Source organism: Asterias rubens, chromosome 1 (assembly GCF_902459465.1).
Source record: "Asterias rubens chromosome 1, eAstRub1.3, whole genome shotgun sequence".
Lineage (NCBI taxonomy): Eukaryota > Metazoa > Echinodermata > Asteroidea > Forcipulatida > Asteriidae > Asterias > Asterias rubens.
The window spans coordinates 22,060,235-22,079,987 of NC_047062.1; the positions used below are offsets into that span (position 1 = coordinate 22,060,235).

At 37.4% G+C, this 19,753-nt stretch overlaps 1 protein-coding gene across 1 annotated transcript in view; it reads left to right on the forward strand.

Annotated features, from left to right (window-relative positions):
- The window catches only part of LOC117287950 (nuclear factor of activated T-cells 5-like), a 35,242-nt gene extending 15,622 nt beyond the window's left edge, over window positions 1-19,620 (forward strand). Inside the window, exons 5-10 of the mRNA XM_033768646.1 lie at window positions 1,113-1,284; window positions 3,190-3,305; window positions 4,863-5,047; window positions 6,836-6,942; window positions 7,811-7,955; window positions 8,695-19,620. Coding sequence (XP_033624537.1) covers window positions 1,113-1,284; window positions 3,190-3,305; window positions 4,863-5,047; window positions 6,836-6,942; window positions 7,811-7,955; window positions 8,695-11,422 — 3,453 coding nt within the window. The 3' untranslated portion in view covers window positions 11,423-19,620. The remainder of the gene's footprint in view (window positions 1-1,112; window positions 1,285-3,189; window positions 3,306-4,862; window positions 5,048-6,835; window positions 6,943-7,810; window positions 7,956-8,694) is intronic.
- The last annotated feature ends 133 nt before the right edge of the window (window positions 19,621-19,753 follow it).

Below are 19,753 nucleotides of genomic sequence, written 5' to 3' on the forward strand. Positions count from 1 at the left end.
TATATATTTATTTTTGTTCTATATAATTTTTATTTCGTTCTCTATATTTTTATTTCATTCTATATATATTTTATTTCGTTCTGTATATTTCATATTTCGTTCTATATATTTTTATTTCGTCCTGCATATATTTATTTCGTTCTATATATATTGGTTTCATTCTATATATATTGGTTCCATTCTATATATATTGGTTTCGTAATAAAGTCATAAACGGCGTCCCATAAATTTTGTTGGACACTTTTGTGAAAGTGCATAAAAATTGTTTTCACTATTCCGTTTTCTTTTTTCAATTTGAAATTTCCAAACGGCTGTTTAAGACTGAGTCACCACGTTTTTATTTCCATTCGTAAATACAATTCTGTTAGAATTATCCAATAACCTTTAAACGTTGCGAAGAAATCTGACAGTTTAGTCCAGCTGGCCTCGACTCTGCTTTGAATTACTATCTGACTCTGTGTTGAATTACTATCCATGTTGAGAGTGAAGTAGCTCCTCATGCATGTTTAGAACTTGTTTGCTTGAGTTTCAACTCATCGCACAAAAGTATCAAACTTGCGCAAGCTAAATATGCGACGTATCTTCTTGAATACGGCTGCAAAACACTCTGATATTCAGTACGGCCCTGATAACTTTCACAGAATATATTTCAAATGGTTGTCAAGTGACAAATAAAACATGATAAACTACCATGATGCAACAAGTATTGTTTAGTTGTTAACTCATCTTTCTCATTGCTACACTATACCAATTTGTTAAATTTTCAAATGTTTTATTTAACAGAACTGTGAAAGTGTTAGAAAGAATGTGCAGCTGTGATCTGTTTATAACAATTGGGTTTAAGCGTTGTCACCTGAACAGAAAGTAGAATAATTTATGCATTTCGCTCACGGCATCAATAACATTAATAGTCAATCATGCTAATATATTATACAGTATTGACAATTTAGCACAGAGCATAAACTACCAGGAAATAGTTTGTTGGGGGGGGGGGGTGGCGGCATGGAGCTATAAAAAGAATATATAAATAATCTAAGGGGAAAGCGGGAGAAAAACTCTGTTTTAATTTCCATCTCTTTGTCCCTCTTGTGTTTCTTTGTGAATGGCACCAGTATGAGCTGACTGGGAATACCATTATGGAGTTCATCCACCCGGAGGATCAGAAGGAGCTTGCGAAGCAGTTTGTAGTCCAGATACCAGGTCAGCAGACCTACAAAGGCTATGGGATGGAGAATGCAGGCGATGCACCAACCTCGATCAGCTTCAACTGTTTTGACAAAAAAGGTGCGCAACAATTTTTCAACCTATGTCACAACATTAGATAAATGGTTTATTATTTGAAAATACAAAATGACGTCACAATCAGAAGATTGAATTGCCTCTAATTTTTACATTAAATCAATTTCATTAGAAGTTTCACAAAAGTTTCAACAATTTAAAGCAGTTAAGGAAATAGACTTTAAAAAGGCACAAGACTAAATTTAAACTTATCAAAAAGGGAGAAAGGGTGATCAAAACAAGGGTTATTTAAAAAGGTTTTTTTATTGCCATTTTATTATCTCAGAAGTAGACAATTAGTCATCTACTAAACAAAATGTTGAGAGATAAAATGAGGGGAAAATATTAGCTTGGGAAATCTGACTATACTTTGAGGATGATCTACTCAAAGCAAAAAGGTCATTGACTACTTTTTATTTTTCCATTTGAAGAAAAAAAGAAGATTGACAAACTAAATGAATTCAGGCAGTCGGTTGAAACTACCTGGCTGGGATTGCAATATTTGTCTTTTAAGCCCGCAGGCCGAATCTCAGGGGACACTTACACTGTAAAGCCTGATTACAGCCGCTAACAATATAGTTACATCTGCCTTCAACTGCTGTACTCCTACTAGAGTACTACTACTTGATTTTTACAGCAGTGTAAATTTTTCTTCTGAGAATAGGGCCATTTGCATTGGAAATTTTGTAAAAGACCTTGCCCTTCCAAAGTGGTAGCCTTTGCCTGTGTATGTCACTTGATCTAACTTGGACCCCAGTTTAGTTAATAACCAGGGGCCATTCAGAATTTATTCAATGCTAAAAAATATTGATTTTGTTTTTTCTCCTTCATTAAAATATAATCCATGGCTTCATAATAAGTAATCTATACACTGAAGAACAAAATGATGCCTCAAACGAACCAGATATTTTTTTAGATCAAAGGTCTTCAACATCAGTTGTTTTCAATGGCTTTTCCTGTTATTCTTTCGAGCCCACCCACCACTCAAAATTTTGAGAAACGAATATCAAAATTTTTAAGCATTGACTATTCTGAACGACCACTAATAGTGACAGGTATTGACCAGTTGCACAATGTGCAATTTGTGAGTCGAATATACAAAAAAAGAATCGACTCCCAAAATGGTGGAAATGGTAGAAGCGGAAGAGGCACCTTGTGTTGAGGTGCGTAAAGGGGTCAACACTATGTTCCAATCTCTGGGTTTGAATTTAGGGGGGAAAGTCCACAAGACTCCAGGGGTTATTGCTCAAAATTTTAACTGGACCAGAGAACTTTTTACAAAACTGGAATCAAAATGAGAGAACACTATTTATAATATACCCAGTTGCACATTTGAGCTGTTTTTGGAAAAAGCACTAGGAAAACATTTATCTCATATTTCTTATTTAAGGTAATACTTTGATACTCAAGGTAATTGAAAGATATTTGTCGATCAGTCTAAATAAAAAATGCAGTGAAGAGTTATTACAAAAAAGCACAAAAGTTTACTGGCCCGATGCTAAAATCACTGGACTGCGGTCTAGTGTTAATTCAGAGCCCTGAATCACACTTAAGGAGCAATATTCCACTCCCACTGAGTGATACTTGTGTAGATCTCAAACACCCTTCAGTTATAGTGAAATATTAAATCCCATGCAACGACAGCGAAATCCCAAGTGACACTCGTTGACTCTGTGATCCCAGGCACTAGATTCCAATCCAACACACGCAGTATTAGCGAGATTCAATCCCTCTACCTGATTGTACAATCTCAATTCCATGCATTGAGAATGAGATCCCAATCCTACTCAACCTTAACAGATTCAAATCCGACTAAGCATGAGTGAGAACTTGGTATCTTGGTATTAACCACAAACAAACCTCTCCTTTTATTATTTTCCATATTATTTTTCCCTTTCTGCACAACTTCAGAAGACGAGATCCTACCAATTACAGATTATGTCCAAGAGAGGCAGTTCTTCCTGAGGATGCGTTCGGTCATGTCTAGACGTGGGTCTGGGGGTAAAGGCAAAGTCATCGGCTACAGGGTAAGTGTGATCCCGGAACTTAGGACTGTTGCATCATGCTCAAAACCTCAGTTTTTTTTACTACTTCAAACCTCGGGGCCATTTGAATCAAAATAAATCCTCCATTAACAGGAGAATTCAAATGCATTGATGCAATTTGGCAAGCTCCTAATGGACCAAGGAAGAGGGGAATCTTTTTTGTATTCTGTTGTTTTGAAAGAAATATCATGTCTTCGTTGCCCCGGGTGCCTCTCGGTTATCTCATAAAGAGTAGTGGTAATTGCGTCCCCCGACTCTCTCCCTTGACGACCTGTTGGATTAGATAACTTGTATTTATTTGTCAAGCAAGACATTAAAGATGCTAGGTCCAATGTTTGGTGGATATGACCCGAAAATTCAGATGTAAATCTTAAAGGAACACGTTGCTTTGGATTTGTCGAGTTGGTCTTTGAAATGCGTTTGTAACCATTTGTTATAAAATGCATATGGTTAGAAAGATGTTTTACACACACATTTGGCTCGAAATTGCGCGGTTTTCCTTTTACTTTGCGAACTGACACGGACGGCCATTTATGTGAGTCAAAAATTTGACTACCATAAATGGCCAACCGTGTTTGTCAAGGAGGTAAAAGGAAAATCGTGCAATTTCGAGTAATACTTGTGTGGATCATTGTATTCTACTTTTAAAACATCTTTCTAATCATATGAATTTTATAACAAACGGTTACAAACGCTTTTCAAAGACCAACTCGATCGATCCAAGGAAACTTGTTCCTTTAAAAAAGCTTTTTGAGAAAGTTATAAGCGTTCTTTTCTGGTATTGTATGAAAAAATCTGCCAACAATAAGTGGTAGTAAATTAAAACAAACAATGAATTATTGTTGGGATCCCAAATTGTCTCACCATCTTCTTAAAAGAAGATAAACATTAACACCATGTACATTTTCTAGATTTTCTAGATGTACGTGCTGCTCTTAAGCAGCCCTATGAAAACAGGCCTTGCCAAGGGCACTTTGTTCCTTTAGCAAAACATGTTTACTTTTTTTCAGCTGCGGGCAGGTTAATAAGTCAGAGGTCCCTTGGTCTGTGTAACACACTCTGAAGAAGCCTGTGCACTTGATGATGGCCTTTATATCCAACTGTTTAAAAAACACACCAGAATATGCCATGAAGCATGTATAGAAAATTTCAGTTTCACTATTTGGAATGTCTTGTTTACATGTAAACAAAATGAATGTCCATGGTTTGTAAACGCTTGCTTTATAAAATGTTCAATGTTAATTACCAGATACCAATATTTGTATGTACGTGTATAATGGTATTGAATGATTTTGACTGAAGAGATTTGGACAAAGTTACCTGGGGTGGATTTCACAAAGAGTTAGAACTAGTCTTATCTCGAGTTAGGACCAGTTACTCGTCCTAGCTTAGGACTATCCCTGCAATTTGTATATCTTCTAGGACTAGTCCTAAGTTAGGACTAGTCCTAACTCTTTGTGAAATCGACCCCAGGACTTACTGAAGTCATCTGTGTAATAATCTTCTGTTTATGTTTTTGTTTTTCTCCTCACCGAGTAGGTAGTGAATTTCTGTGGCCGTTTGAAGCTGATGTGCTCCAGTAGCAGCAAGGGATACACTGTTGAGGGCCTGATCAGCCTGTGTCGTCCCATCCAACCCCAGCCCATCTTAGAGGTGCGGATGGACGGTAACATGTTCATGAGCAGACACAGGTTGGATATGTGCTTCACATTCTGTGATCCTAGGTAAGGTCCCATCTGCTGATTCTACTTGATAGAAAGGTTTGCGGTAACACCATGTAATGATAATGACTAGCGCAGTAATTTCTTTATAGTTTCTTTGAAATGTTTATACATTGTATTGCTGTTAAATCATCTAGCATACATATTTCATTATTGCACTCATTGTTATTTGTTTTCAACTGTATGCTTAATTGTTACTGTCAAAATGAAAAATAAATGTCCATTGAAATTGAAATTGAAATAATCTTTTAATTAATGAGTTGGGGTGGTTCTGTGAATAACCGGTGGTTTCAACTCATTACATGGTGTTACCGCAAACCTTTCTATATCGTATTTCCACCATGCAAAATTTCAAGTCCTACTGAATCTACTTACCTTAACCTCTTAATAAAGGCGCCAAAATCCACCAAATTAAGGTGCTCACGACACATGAGAGGGAATCCTCACACAGTAAAGAAAGAGGATAATAAGTCAAAGAACAACTAAAGAAATTACCCATATTTTTCAACAAGCTAGTTCTCAAACTTATCTTACACATAATGTTCTCATTTTATTTAATGTCCGAAAAAAGAAAAATTCAAAGTAAAATTACGGTTCCGCATAATCATCCCCATCACATACTTTGGATAATTCAAAGTGATTCGAACTGTTCACTCAAAAACTTTGTCGCTTAATTTCTAATGTAATAAGGCATTTCGTTTTTGGTATGGCCTTATAAAAATACTTGTTGTGCTTTGACGAAATAAACTCTCGAGTTTTATGTACTCATGAACTTACAGTGTTGCTAAGCAACAGTTTATATTGTTTTTCTTTTCTAAACCATTATTCCTGTCTCTAAATTTATTCACGCCTACAAATTTATTCATGTCGGTATAATTAAGTCTTGTATCAATATTTGATTCGTGTCTGAACTTGTTTTCATGTCTCAATATTTGTTCTTGTGATTACAATAATTCCTGTCAGTCTGTTAATGCAGTCTTGATGTTGTTCCATTCTTTACCATTAATCCTGTCTTAAACTGTTTGTGTTATGACATGTCTCTGTTAAAAAATGGAAAATTCCAGATTTTATCACAGCCAATTTCATAGCTCCAATCAACGGTAATAACTTGTTGGTGCTTACTATAGCAAAGGTGTTTCACAGGTTAGCAAGATGCTTAAGCCCGGTTCATACTTCCTGTGAATGCGAAGCAAATGTTGACGTCACAAATTCGCAACAAATAATTAGCAGCAGTTGATTTGTACTCAACTCTCTTGCGATATATCGCAGCGAAAAACAGAGTTGTGACGTCAAATTCACGTCATATTTCACCATAGATTTGCATTGTTACGTCATTCTTTTTTGTACATAAGCCCTGAAATGTTAGCATGCCTTTTCATGTGCTTACGGTTAGCGGATAGAAAAAAAAAGAATCTTGCCAAGTTAGCACAAAATCAATCATTAAGCAGCTCTATGAAATTAAACCAGTTCGTTATTTAAGACTCTATCTGAATCAAGCTACTTTGGCTATGGCTGTGTGCCGGTACAGTTACATTGAAGATATGGACTTTTGGCGTTTCAGCCAAAGCCACTGCTGAAGCTGTTAATTCTGACATGGCCTAATTTTACTCTCCTTGCCTTATATTCTTATCTGTACTGTATTCTAATCAATACTAGGGTGTGTTTTGGGGGTCATAAGCAATAACGGTTTCGGGCGATGGCCATTGATCAACCAATGTCACGTTAGCGCATGTTACGACCATGAAAGCACACTGTCGCCCTATCATTAATATTTTTCCCCATTTCTCTCAGGATTATTACTCTCATTGGCTACGAGCCACATGAGCTGATTGGGAAAACCGTCTACCAGTTTCATAATCCTCTAGATGCAAGGAAAGTCAGTGACTGTCACTCTAAATGTAAGTTTCCTTTAAAGGAACACCTTGGATTGGACGAGTTGGTCTATAAAAAGCGTTTGTGACCGTTTGTTATAAAATGCATATGATTGGAAAGATGTTTTAAAAGTAGAATACAATGATCCACACAAATTTGCCTCGAAATTGCGTGGTTTGTCTTTTACTTTGCGAACTAACACGGTCAGCCATTTATGGGAGTCAAAAATTTAACTCCTTTAATTGGCCGACCGTGTTAGTCGATGAGGTAAAAGGAAAATCGTGCAATTTTGAGGCATGCTTGTGTGGATCATTGTATTCTACTTTTACAACATCTTGCCAATCATATACATATTATAACAAACGGTTACAAACGCTTTTCAAAGATCAACTCGACCGATCCAATGCAATGTGATCCTTTAAGTTTTAGTTTACTTCACATAAGACAGTTATTACTGGTAGACTGAGGAGCAAGGTTTTAGCCAGGATTTGGCAAAAGGGTGTCCAAATTATTCACTTACATTACATTTACATGTATGGCCAATAAAACAAGTGTCATAGTCGTGACACTTGTGTCCTTTTAAAGCAAGACACTGAACCATTGCTTCGTCCTTCGGATGGGACGTAAAGCCATTGGTCTCGTGGGTTGTGAAACGCACGTAAAATAACCCAATGCACTTATCAAAAAGAGCAGGGGTTCACCCCAGTGTTTCTGGTTTGATTGGCAGCATATTGCACCACAGCACCTTGTAAACCTTTACATTGTGCTATGTAAAAGGAGTAGATCTCATAATTCAAAACGAAGTCCCACAGGAAAATACTGTATGTAAAAGCGCCTTGAGCCACACTGATATGCGCGTTATATAAAATTTATTATTATTTCATCTATTTACAGTGATTGTGAAAGGCACCAGCGCTACTAAGTATTACCGCTTCATGGGCAAGAATGGTTCGTGGGTGTGGTTGCAGACACGAGCAACTATCATTTACAACACCAACAATGTGGCACAGTACGTAGTCTGCATGAACTATGTTATTGGGTGAGTAATTAGCTTGTTTTACTAGTCTTTTTCTCAAGGAAACCGGAAAAATCATCAAAAGTGCAGGGAAAGCTACGTAGTAAGCAATCTAAATTAACTAGAGGTAGCTTTCACGTAGTAGTTTCTTGCTATGCACAAAATAGCCTGAACATCTGCCCGTCACACTTCGAGGCTTATGAATGGCGCCAGAGATCTGTCGTTGAGCCTACGTCAACCCCTGTCCATAGTCACCTTACATCTACATTAATTTCACATGGAGAATTGAACAAAGTCCTTTGTATATAGACAGTACATAATACACAGTGCATACTGCATGCAGACGATCAAAAGTAAGCTTTCCATATCTGTGTTTAAATTGGTCCAAGGTGATGTTTGGCAGCTGCACCCAGATCACCTTGGACCAATCAAAACACAGATCTTTGCAGAAAGCTTATGTCACTGCACTTTGATCCAATGAACTCATTGTATCTGATTAAACCACTGGTTCTGTACAACCAATGCCTGTCTTTATCCTTGTGGATAAAGACAGGTGACCAGTCTATGCTCAAAGTAGTGTGGTGCGTGTTTAACAAAGAATGACAATTTACTCAGTGGTTAGATTTTGATTACTTGCTTGTTGGATTTTTTTCCATCATTCTTCACTCATTTGAAACTCTTAGGCATTTAGGTGAAATGTAAGCTGTTATTGTTCTTTTGGGTGAGTAGTAAATTGTTTTCTTTTCTTTGTTGTGTCTTGCAGGAAAGATGCTGGGGAGCGACAGTTACTAATGGAGCAGATGTCAAAAATGAAAGCATCATGTGACAGCATAGCAGACAGCGACTGCGGCGAAAGCATTGCCAGCCCAAGCAGTGACAGTGGCAGTTACGCTGCTAGCTGTGTAGACTCTCCTAGAAGTGCCGATTCACCAGGAACCTCTGGCATCGGGTCTTGCTCAGACTTTGACGAGCCCTCACTGAAACACATCAAGAGGGAGATGGACAACTTTGATATGAACCTCATCCCTAAATCGATCAGAGACAATGAAACAATCATGAAACCCTTGGATCCAACCCAGGAGATCAGTTTTGCTTCGCTTCTAAAGATGGACAACTTGAAGAAGATGTACGGAGGAACAGAAAAAATGGACACTTCGGAGAGAACGGAAGTCCCATTTAAGAAACAAGATAGTACGGAGTCAGATGCTAGTGCAGCACCTGCCAAAGCAGCCAATGTTGGAAGCATTGAGGGACCCTTTGATAATCCTCACTTGCACGGGTCAGCCGACATTCAACAGTCCTTCCAAAGAGCGACTCAGAATACCTCAGAAAAATTATTTCCAATGTCTGTTTTCTCACCGATTAGTGAGGTGGGATCAGACTCGAGTAGTACGGCCGATTCGGTGAGTTCACCACCGATGGAGGTCGTGCCTTCGGAAGGGAGGAACAACCGTATGATCAGTGTCGGTGAGGACGACGAAAGTTTATTCAAGGACCTCTTGGAGTTGACCAAGAATGACAATATGGATGACTCACTGAGCCAGCTGGACAGGGAACTTCCCAGGATGTCATTCAGTGTGAACAGTCCGAGCAACCTGAGCCAGTTGTTAAACACTCAAAGCGCTGCCAGCGTCTCGGTCGGGGTCTCCAGCCCAGAGTCCCAGGAACTGAACGAGGAGGATGGTGAGGACGACGTCTTCAGCACTCCACCTGAGGCAAAAGATGCTTCCCCCAGTATTTTAGCTGGACTTTTGACCAAACTGCCAACACAGCAACCGGCAAATGGTGCCGAATGCCCTTCCATGGTTCTTCAGCAGGGTCAAGGTAACACAACCTTCATGGGTATGTCCATCACTAAAGTGGATCCCATGATGTCCGGGGGTCTCCCCCAGCTTCCTGATGACATTGCTAATTTCTCACTGGAATTTTGCCAGCCGGTCATGGACCAGGCGACGTGTGACGCCATAGCGTCTTTAGGGGGATACCTGTCGCCCGACTCCACGGAAAAGATCACAAGTGGTGGAAGTGCCACCATTACAGAAATCAGTGACTTGGAAGAAGCAAACCTCATGTCAGGCCCTTTAGACCAAGAATACAAAACTAGTCCCAGGGGAATTTCAAATGTGTCGCCGGTTACCTCGCAAGTACCGAACAGCACAATGCAAAACCAGACCCTACCATACCTGCTCGAGCAGTCGAACAATTCAACGCCTGGCATTATGCAGGAACAGCTGATTGTCACTGAGAGGATATCACAGTTGGAGATTAAGGACAGCAGAATTGGTCCTAAGGCCACTGAATCATCTTCTGGTGCGCCGATCCTACACGCATTGCTCCTCAGTAGTAATAGGGGGGAAAACTTGACGGAAAAGTCCAGGGCGCAACGGCCACCCCCACTCAGCAGTAATGGATTGAACAGTATGAACGATGTCTTGGGCCCCATCACCCCTTCCACCAAAGCAGCTGTAGAGGCAGTGGACTCATTAATTCAGGACTTTGATGAAGTGACTGGTACTATTAGGGAGGAAGTGCTGCCCTCCATCAATGGCAACAATAATATGGTGAACCAGGAGAACTATGTTTTGCTGCAGCAGTTGGAGGAGCAGCGGCAACGTATGGCTGAGGAGCATCGACGACAGCAGCAGATTCTTATGGAAACCCAAGTGCAGCAGCAGAAGCTGCTTGATGAGCAGCGTCGAAAGCTGCTGGAAGAACAGCAGCAACAACTTTCTAATCAAACACTCCAGCAGTCTTTAATGCGTAAGCAAATGCAGTTTAAATTGCAGCAGCAGCAGCAACAGCAGCAGCAACAACAGCAGCAACAGCAGCAGCAGCAGCAACAACAGCAAGCTTTATTGGCCCAGCAAATAAACATTTCCAGTGGAATGCAGAGACAGCACAGTCAGGGACCTGACGTGCAGACAAACAACGGCGTGTCCAACTCTGCTGTTTTCACAGAGGATCCACAGGGTTATACTCAAAGTATGTCTGAGTTTGCTGGCCAGCAGAACCGAACAATTTCGGCAGCGCTTCCAATCACTGGCCAACACAGGCAACATCATCAACAAATGCAGCAGTACTCTGCCTCTCCTCCCCAAGGCATCATGGATCCTTTCAATGTTCAGCAGCAGCGTGGAAGCCCACCATTCATGGGAACCTCTCCCTCCTCTATGGGCAGCCCACCAACCATGCAGCAGTACGCAGCACAGCAGCAGCAGCACCAGCAGCAGAAGCAGCTACCAACTCACAGAAACTACCCCGGCCAGATGCAGCCAGCCTACTGCAGGCCGCAGCAGCAAAGTACCCGGATTCCCCTGCCGCAAGAGCAAACCAACACCAACTCCATGTTGTTCCAGAGTCTGCAGTGGAGCGGGATGGAGACTTCAACTATGACGCCCCATCAAGGTAACGGTATGAACAGTCGGACGATTGAGCAATCTGATATTGACTTTGGACTGGCAAGCAACCACTTGCTGCAGCATCAACAGTAACCAGAGTTTATAATGTAAAGCACTTATACGTGTAGTTTAATGTTCTGAACCAAAAACAGTTTCTGTAATTTCAGTTGTAGTCGAAGACTAATGTGTGATGAAAAAAAGGATTTCAATTAAGACAGATTCTGTTTGTTATCTGAAACATATAGACCTGTAACTGATGCAGTGCTACTGGCCAAATTTCATAAGCCAGCAATACAATTTTGATAAGAAAAACTTATTCTCAGACATACATTACCAGCAAAATTGCTTCGCAATATACTTTGTGTGGTACTGATTGATGGATATGTTGTTTTACTTCAAAAAACAATGTTTATAATGTACCACTGGCTGCTTATGAAATTGTGGCATTAATTCAGTTTAAAATAATCATGCCTTGGTAAATGAGAAATCCATGAATTCTATACTGACTATAAGTTTCCGTTTTTTAGTTAAGCGAGAGGGATCACAACATTTGTAAAACAATGTGATGTAAATTAACACTGCTTTGCTAATTGACCTTTTGCTTCAGAATGCCTCTGCCCAGATTTAAAACAAAGGTCTTGCCGAAATGTGCACAGCTTTTTTTTCAAATGGTTTAAATGCATTTTACTGTAGTTAAGGAAACAGTTGAAAGAATGGGGTTTGAGACTTTCTATCGTGGAGAGGCTACCAGTGCACAAAGTGGTCAATACATAACAAACAATACATCTGTTTTAAACTTTTTTTAAAGAAACTCAAAAGATATCCAGAAAAGGCCACACACAACTGAAGAAAATATTTTGTGTTATTCCAGGTTTCTCACAACAGAAGGGTTTGGAATGTTTGTGTTTGTTCAAAATCAGTCGTTTGGTTAAACCATGGAGAATCCTTTCACAATCTGATTAGAAATTCAAACTGACGCAAAGGGTCAATTAACAAATCTAGTGATTACAGGCTAATGCCACTTAATGTATGTGTTTTGGTGGGTGTGCGGATCACAAAGGAAAGTTTGTAAAACAATGTGATGTAAAATTCCTGCAGCCTTGCCATTAAACGGATTGTAAAGAGAGAGAGGGAGAGAAAGATTTAGTATTGATTAAAGAAGTAATGATTCAGAGAATGCTGGCACAAGGGGCGATTTGAGGGCACAGGCTAATGATAAGGGTTTTTGCGGGGAGTCTCTTACAAATGGCTGTCAATTGCTTAGTTACAAGCTTTCTTGAGGAGAAGTAGTTTTTCCTTTTGCCTTTTCCAAGCTTTTTCATCAAGAGTGCATTATTAAGAAGTGCAGGATTGGAAGTTTCAATATTCAATGTAATTGGATTTGCAAGTTTTATTCTCTAAAGTTCCACACACTGCTTGTTGCACTGATAGTTGTAGAAAATAAGGGCTGCCATAGTTTTGGCAAAACAATCTGCATCTTGGAACTCTCTAAATGAGTATATGACAGTCATATGTGCGAGGGGGGGGTTAATCATTATAAGGGATTTTCATTGTCATATCTTATGACAACCTGCCTGTGAACAAACCCACTTTGCCTGTCTACATTCTCTGTATCCTTGTTTATGATTGTTGTCCAGTTTTGGCCTTTAGCATGACGCAGCCATCAATGTCAAATTGACTGTTTGAACATCGGCTGAATTGAAGCATAGAGAGTTCTCCATACAGCCTTGTTTTTTGTGTCATGTAGTTTCTATTGAAGGGAAAAATACCAAAGATGGCTGCGCTGCGTCAAAGTGCTCTGGACAAAATCACATGTTACGGGTTTTACATAATGGTCTTCTATCAGAAACAGAATAAAAAACGGAAGTATTGTGGCCTTGGACGTTTACATTTACAGCAAAGTGCTTTTCTTTAATACTTTTGTGTACGTTTACAGAACATAAACGAGTGGACTTTTAGAAGTTCATCTCCTGTTCAATTCTTCCTTAATATGGATAATATTTTTCTCTATTTTTTAAACAGATAACAATTCAGTGGAGGTTAAATTGAACAGGTGTTTTTTTCTGGCTTTTTTTTAATGCAAACTGTAGCAAACTAAGGCAACTTTCGACATGCAGAAATATTCTAGATGTGAAAAGTAGAAGTTGAATTAAAGGGATGCATAACCTTGGTATTATCTGGAGAAAAAAACAAAACAAATTTTCATCTTAAAGATGAAACTCAGTTTGAAAATTGTACAAGAGCCAATAAGCCTGAGAAGGTAATTCAGCTGAGTGCTTTCATCCTGGATGGATATATTTAGTAGGATCTCAGAGTAATATCTCAGAATTTTGTGAGAAAACTCAGAAGTTCAAAGTATTTTTTAGAAACAAATTAATGTAGTGGGGGTTTTGGGTTTATTGCGCTTTGCACATTTTTCGTTGCGTGCCCACTGCCCCCCGAACTGATAAGCACTTCTTGCAAGTTCCCAGAGTTGTACTGTGTGCGTCTGGTCGTCTTGTTACTGGCTGTTGGCCTGGTTTGTATGCAAGCGCCTCATGCCATGTACACAATAGTGTAAGCGGTGCACGAAGCAAGCTTACTTTGGGTTTACTCAACATCCGCGAACAATTTTAAGTTTGCATTTGTTTTAACAACTGTACTATATGCACAGTTCTTGAGCAAAAGTTGATTTGAAGCAAAGGTTTCTTTCAGAATAGCAAGTTTGTGTCGTTCCCTTTAATCAAATTTCTTTTTACCTTTTTTTCTGAGGCTGTCAGATATTTCTCTTGTTTTTCACAGTATTATGTACTTTCAGATTCTACATTTTTTCAATTTTTTATTTTTTCAATTGTGTGTTATTTGCAAACTTTTGACTTTTGATTTGTTCTTCCTGTTGATAAAAAACCCTGAAAGTCTCAGTGTTTTCAAATCAGGTTCAGTATTTTGTACATATCATTTGATGTGCCTTTTTCTTCATGGAATGGAATGAATTAATGGTTGCTATGGAACATTGCAGGGTGTTTTTTCTTGATAGACAAAGAGGCTAATTTTGTTGGCAGGAAAGTTTAGATTCTTTACATTTTTTGTGACATATTCTGTCTATACTTGCAGGAGAGATTTGACATTGTTCATCACCCAAATATTTTGTATAATGTACATAATACTGTCTTTGGCAAACTCATACAGGGCGACATTCTTTTACAATGACAACAAATTTATAAAGCAGCTTGGGGAAAATCTCTTTGCTCTTGCTCAGTTTTCAGACATGCTTTGTTTATGTTAATAGGGCAACAAGGCAAGGACTGAGGGCATGCATAAAATTACCTCAATTGCCTTATTAAAACACTGTTAGTTCAGTCGCAAAGGTTCATATCAATCATGAAAAAAAAACAATTTTACAAGAATTTTTATCTACAGAAAAAATTCAATCATACTGACAATAAGATTCTTTTCTGAATTGAACATTTCTATACAAATAAAATGAAAGGTTAAATGCATAGATTTTATTTTAAAGTTTTTAAAATTTAACTCTTGAGGCAGACTGCTTAAAGTATGGTGTATAAAGCTTACTTTTTTTTGCTGAAAAAAAAAAGCTAAGCTGGAATACCCACTGCCCATCAGTTGCTGTTGACACGCACAAGTTTAAGAGAAAGAAGAAAAAGGACCAAATGAAGATAAATAATATGTTTTGTCCAATTTTGAGGTTGCTAAAAATTGGCTTTTGTTAGTTTGTTTCCATTTGTATCACTTGTTCTTGTGGGAGGCCATTACCCCCCCCCCCCAAACAAAAGGTACAAAGTTACCATGGTTGGACACTTAACTATACCTTCTGTTTAAGGTTACTGTTAATTTATTGTCAAAGTCTCCAAGGCTAGCATTATTTTGTGGCCGTTTTTTTTATATTATTGAAAATAGTTTGCTGAATTTTCTAGGAGACTGATGCATTGATTATTGTGTTAATTATGATGATGATGTTACTTTTGGACAAAAATATGGTTGACAAAATTGCAGGGTTTTGTTTTGGGGTTTTTGTTTTTTTTCGCTGACGGATGTTGTGGTTATCTTATCTACTCAAACAAATAATAAGTGTATTATAGAAAATTTGATAAAATTATTGAGAATAATTAATGTGGTGGTGAGCTGAACTTTTTTTAAAATGTCTTTTTTCCCCCTCTCAAAAGAGATGATGCACTGCAATTATACTGCATAATGTTTGGTGTTATTTTTTCTTCTTGATAATGTCAACTTAAAACAGCTGATAACAATTACTAGTATTTTGCAGTCATCATTAAGTATTTACATTTTGCGCACGTGGTGGACATTAAATGTTGAAGAAAACAGTATGAAGGATGATGACAGAAACTTGTGGCAGCTGTTTTAAACTATTTAAAAAAAAAAGTGGAACAGAATTTTATTTTTGCGAGAGAATTTTATCCTACGTAAAACTTGGTGAACAGCCAGGGTAATAGAAGCCTGGTTCCTTGGTTCACCATTTAAATGTCAGAGTGAAATCTCCACTTTTTTGTTTTCAAACTGTATGACCATAAGCTCAAAATGAAACTACAGTATTTTATTGATTTCGGCTGTATGAGTGTTGTACACCAATCGTAAAACAAATCTTTGACTTACGTTTGTTTGTGTGCTATGGAGTTTTGTTTAATAGAAATGTTGATAACAACAAAATCCATTACCTTTGCAAAATGAATTGTTCTATAAGATTTGACCTATTAGTTTCTTTGTAAAGTTATTTGTTGGAGCGCATGCCATTTCAACAGCGTGTAGATTTAATTCAATCACAAAACTGCACTTTGCACAATATTTTTGGAAGCCCAAAACTTACTTCCCCGTAAGAAAATTAGTTCATGATTTTTATTTTCTAGATTTTATCTTTTTTTTTTATATAACCTGTAAGGCATATAAGTAAAACCAATTTAATATGTGGATTGCTGTGGTTAATTGTAAATAATAATATTAGCATGTCTTGTAAAACTAGTACATGCATTTTGTAGTGTTGAATATAGTTTTGTAAATTATTCTTGTAAATAACTGAAAAAAAATACCTTTTAAGTATCATGTTGTGTTACTGAAAATCTATAATAGCCTTAAAAAGACATGAAGGGAAAATTATAAGCTGTCGCTAACAAAAGTTTTGTATTGGCAGGTTTTGGATTAATTTTATTTTGTTCTCGCTCTACTGAAAGGCTCCTTTAAACCTAGTTTTAAGAAGTATCAATGGATATTAAAAATATGTTTTATTTTATATTGTTTCCATAGGAACAGAGGCTGGATGATATTCTTATAATTCTTTTTTTTTTTTTTGGGGGGGGGGGTGTAAAAGGAAAAAAGTGAATATCTTGTTCAGACCAAGCGTCCAAGATGGACCTTGGTCATATTCCCTGTATACAGTAGTAATGATAAAGGCTGATCTTATCAATAATATGAGGGAGCAGACTATTTTGCCCTTTCAGTCTTGGTAGATTTCTTGGATTTAAATTGAATATGAGCATCTATGTTATGCTGTGATAAAATTCTCTAACATGGAACTATTCGGCTGAATATTTGTACTGACTATAGTAAAACACTAAACTTGTGTTTGGGTTGGCGTAGCAATATCTTCTATGGCGTATTAATGAAAAAGCATGGCTATAAAGACTCATCATTGTTAGTTATTAACAACTTTCACAATTTTTTTAAAGAATTGGAATAGTTCTATAATATTCTTCACATTTCGTGTTATTTATTGATTTGTTACAATTTTAAATCTAATGTGTCATCACTTTTCAGACTTGATTTAACACTTTTTGGGCGAATAACTTTCAAACTTTCACATTAGTCAAATTTGAAATTATCTCTCAGAGAAATGAAATTGAAAATCAAAAACACATAGTCTTTGGATCCTTTGTGATGTCAGTTGTGAACATTGGGCTGTCATGCCTCTGTTTGAAATAGAAACATTTCTCCTTGATTCTCCTTAATTTGGTTATTCCTCTGCATGTGACGTGGTCTATTAAGGGGAGAAATTGTGGTATTTCTGTTTCTGTGTGCCAATTAATTGGACCAGGTCTAATTTCCTTCAATAGAAACTGGTTTCATGACTTAATCATCATTAGTTGATTACCCCTCGGCAATGCTACGTGAGGAAAATTCCCACTCTTTTTTGTTGTCTCTTCCCTTGAAACCTGCATGAACTCTTTAATGACATTGGTTACTAAAGTCACAAGGAGAGTCTAAATGTGGGAGGATGCAACAGGTTTTTTGGGGGGGAATGCAATTATAAACATCTGCTGAAGTACTACTCAACACTCCTTGTTGCATAGACCTTTAGTACAGAGATGTTACATCAGCTACTCTGAATAAGTTATGCTCTGTAGTATCTTGCCTGCCTGAAAGGCACTGGAATGTACAAGGTGGCTCTTCTTGTAAACAATAAATTAGTGGTCTATAAACTGAAGTATCACTCTCACTACAATTCTATCAAGCCCGGTTCATACTTCTGCGAATGCGAATGCGAATGCAATACAAATATTGACGTCACAAATTCGCAATGAAATTTGCACTGAGTTGAGTTGTGCTCAACTCTCTTGCGAATATCGCAACGAAAGAGGAGTTGTGACTTCAAATTCACATCACACTCACATTCGCAGGAAGTATGAACCGGGCTTTACACTTCCAGCCAAATTGCACATTTGTACCCATAATGTGTATACAGTATGAAAACAAAATTCCCACATTCACATTCCTGTGATATGTATCATTGTTTAATCCAAAAGCTGCTATGACAAAATAATATGAATTCTCTCAAAAAGATGAACTTATACATAGATCAAATTACTACCAAGTTTTTTTCCCTGCTTCAGAAAGTCAGTTTTAAGCTGTAGTTCATGTTAGTCATTTCTCTAATCCATTCATTGTATCAATTATAAATATTGTGTTGCCTGCTTGTGTAAGGTCTGTTTGTTATAGTATACACAGAATTGCATTGCTCAGAATACCAAATAGAGGTGCATTATATGCTTCATTTTATCGTTATGAAGTGTCAATGGTGCGGCAAATCTGTTTAGAATTAACTGTCCCCTTTGTTGTTCTTTTTTCGGGTACGAGTCTGAGTTGGGTTTGTATCATGACACTGTAGATAATGTGTAATTTCACTTGTATATTATAAATATATGACAAAACTGATTGTACAATGTATTGTGTATTCTTCCGTCCTATTTGCTCTGGATCGCAGGTGATTGGAGTATATGGTAATTTGTAAAAAATGAAGAAAAAAATTTGGGTTTTATTCTGATTTTAATCGTTCTTGTGCTTCTCATGGACAACTTTTTGTTTTTAATCTGTGTTAATTAAACATGGCTTTCTTTCTGTTGAGATTTTAAGTTTGTGTTAAGAACGCTTCACCTAGATGAAAATAATGTAAGCTTACTTCTTGTGAAGTGGTTTTTATAGCAGTGAGCTCAGGAAAGCGCTCCTCCCCTCCTCTTGACTTACAAAGTGGAGAAGATTCTTAAAAGTAAAAAGCACTGCCATTGTTTGTTCTTAACATTAGGTACATGCTCATACTTTAAATAATTCCCTAAATAGTTAAGCAAGAGGAAAGAAAATACACTGTTTTCTAAACAAATTTGTTGTTAACCCTACTTTGATCAAGTTTTTATTGAATCTAATTTTTGGCCCCAAATTGATTTGGTAAGGTGAAGAACAAGTTTTGGCTGTTGAGGTGATTGTAGATTGAAGAAGAAAACAAATAGTCACCAAAATATAAAATCAACTAATGACTCATGACAAAGGGTCATCTTTAATATAAAAAAGTAACTGCATAATATAATTTTATTTTAAATTAATTTCTTCTCAAATGAGCAGACCCTTCTATCCTATGTACTTCCTCGTTAAAAACATTTGGATGTTTATATTTTCCTTTTCGAAAGAGCTAAGTATCTTCCAAAGAAGTAAAATTACTATTAAGGAATATTTTTCCTTGTTTATGTTAACTGGAAACACAATTATTTCCATGGCACTAGATTGTTATTGGTTTCATCTTGACTCTGCACAGTCTTATTCATTTGTTTCAAATATTGTGTCTGTGGTTTCTTTTGTTTGTTTGTTTGTTTCTTAGTTGTATGTGTGTGTTTTTTTTTAAATTTATTGTAAAGTAATTGTATAAGGTTTTTGAAAATCCCAGAGTACAGTGATATTGTTCAGGTGTTCTTGTACATATAAAAACTAACTATCTACATTTTTTTAATACATGCACCCTCTTGTTCAAACGGTGAACTGAAAATTTAATAAAAATGGATAATGTAAAATGCGAATAGCAGTGATTTTGATACTTTTCTTTTTGTTCTTCGACTTTGTTTAATAGGGGTTTTTATCTCAGGGGCATCCCCCCCCCCCAACTCTATAGTGCCCCAACCATGACCCCCCCCCCCCCCAAAAAAAAAAAGC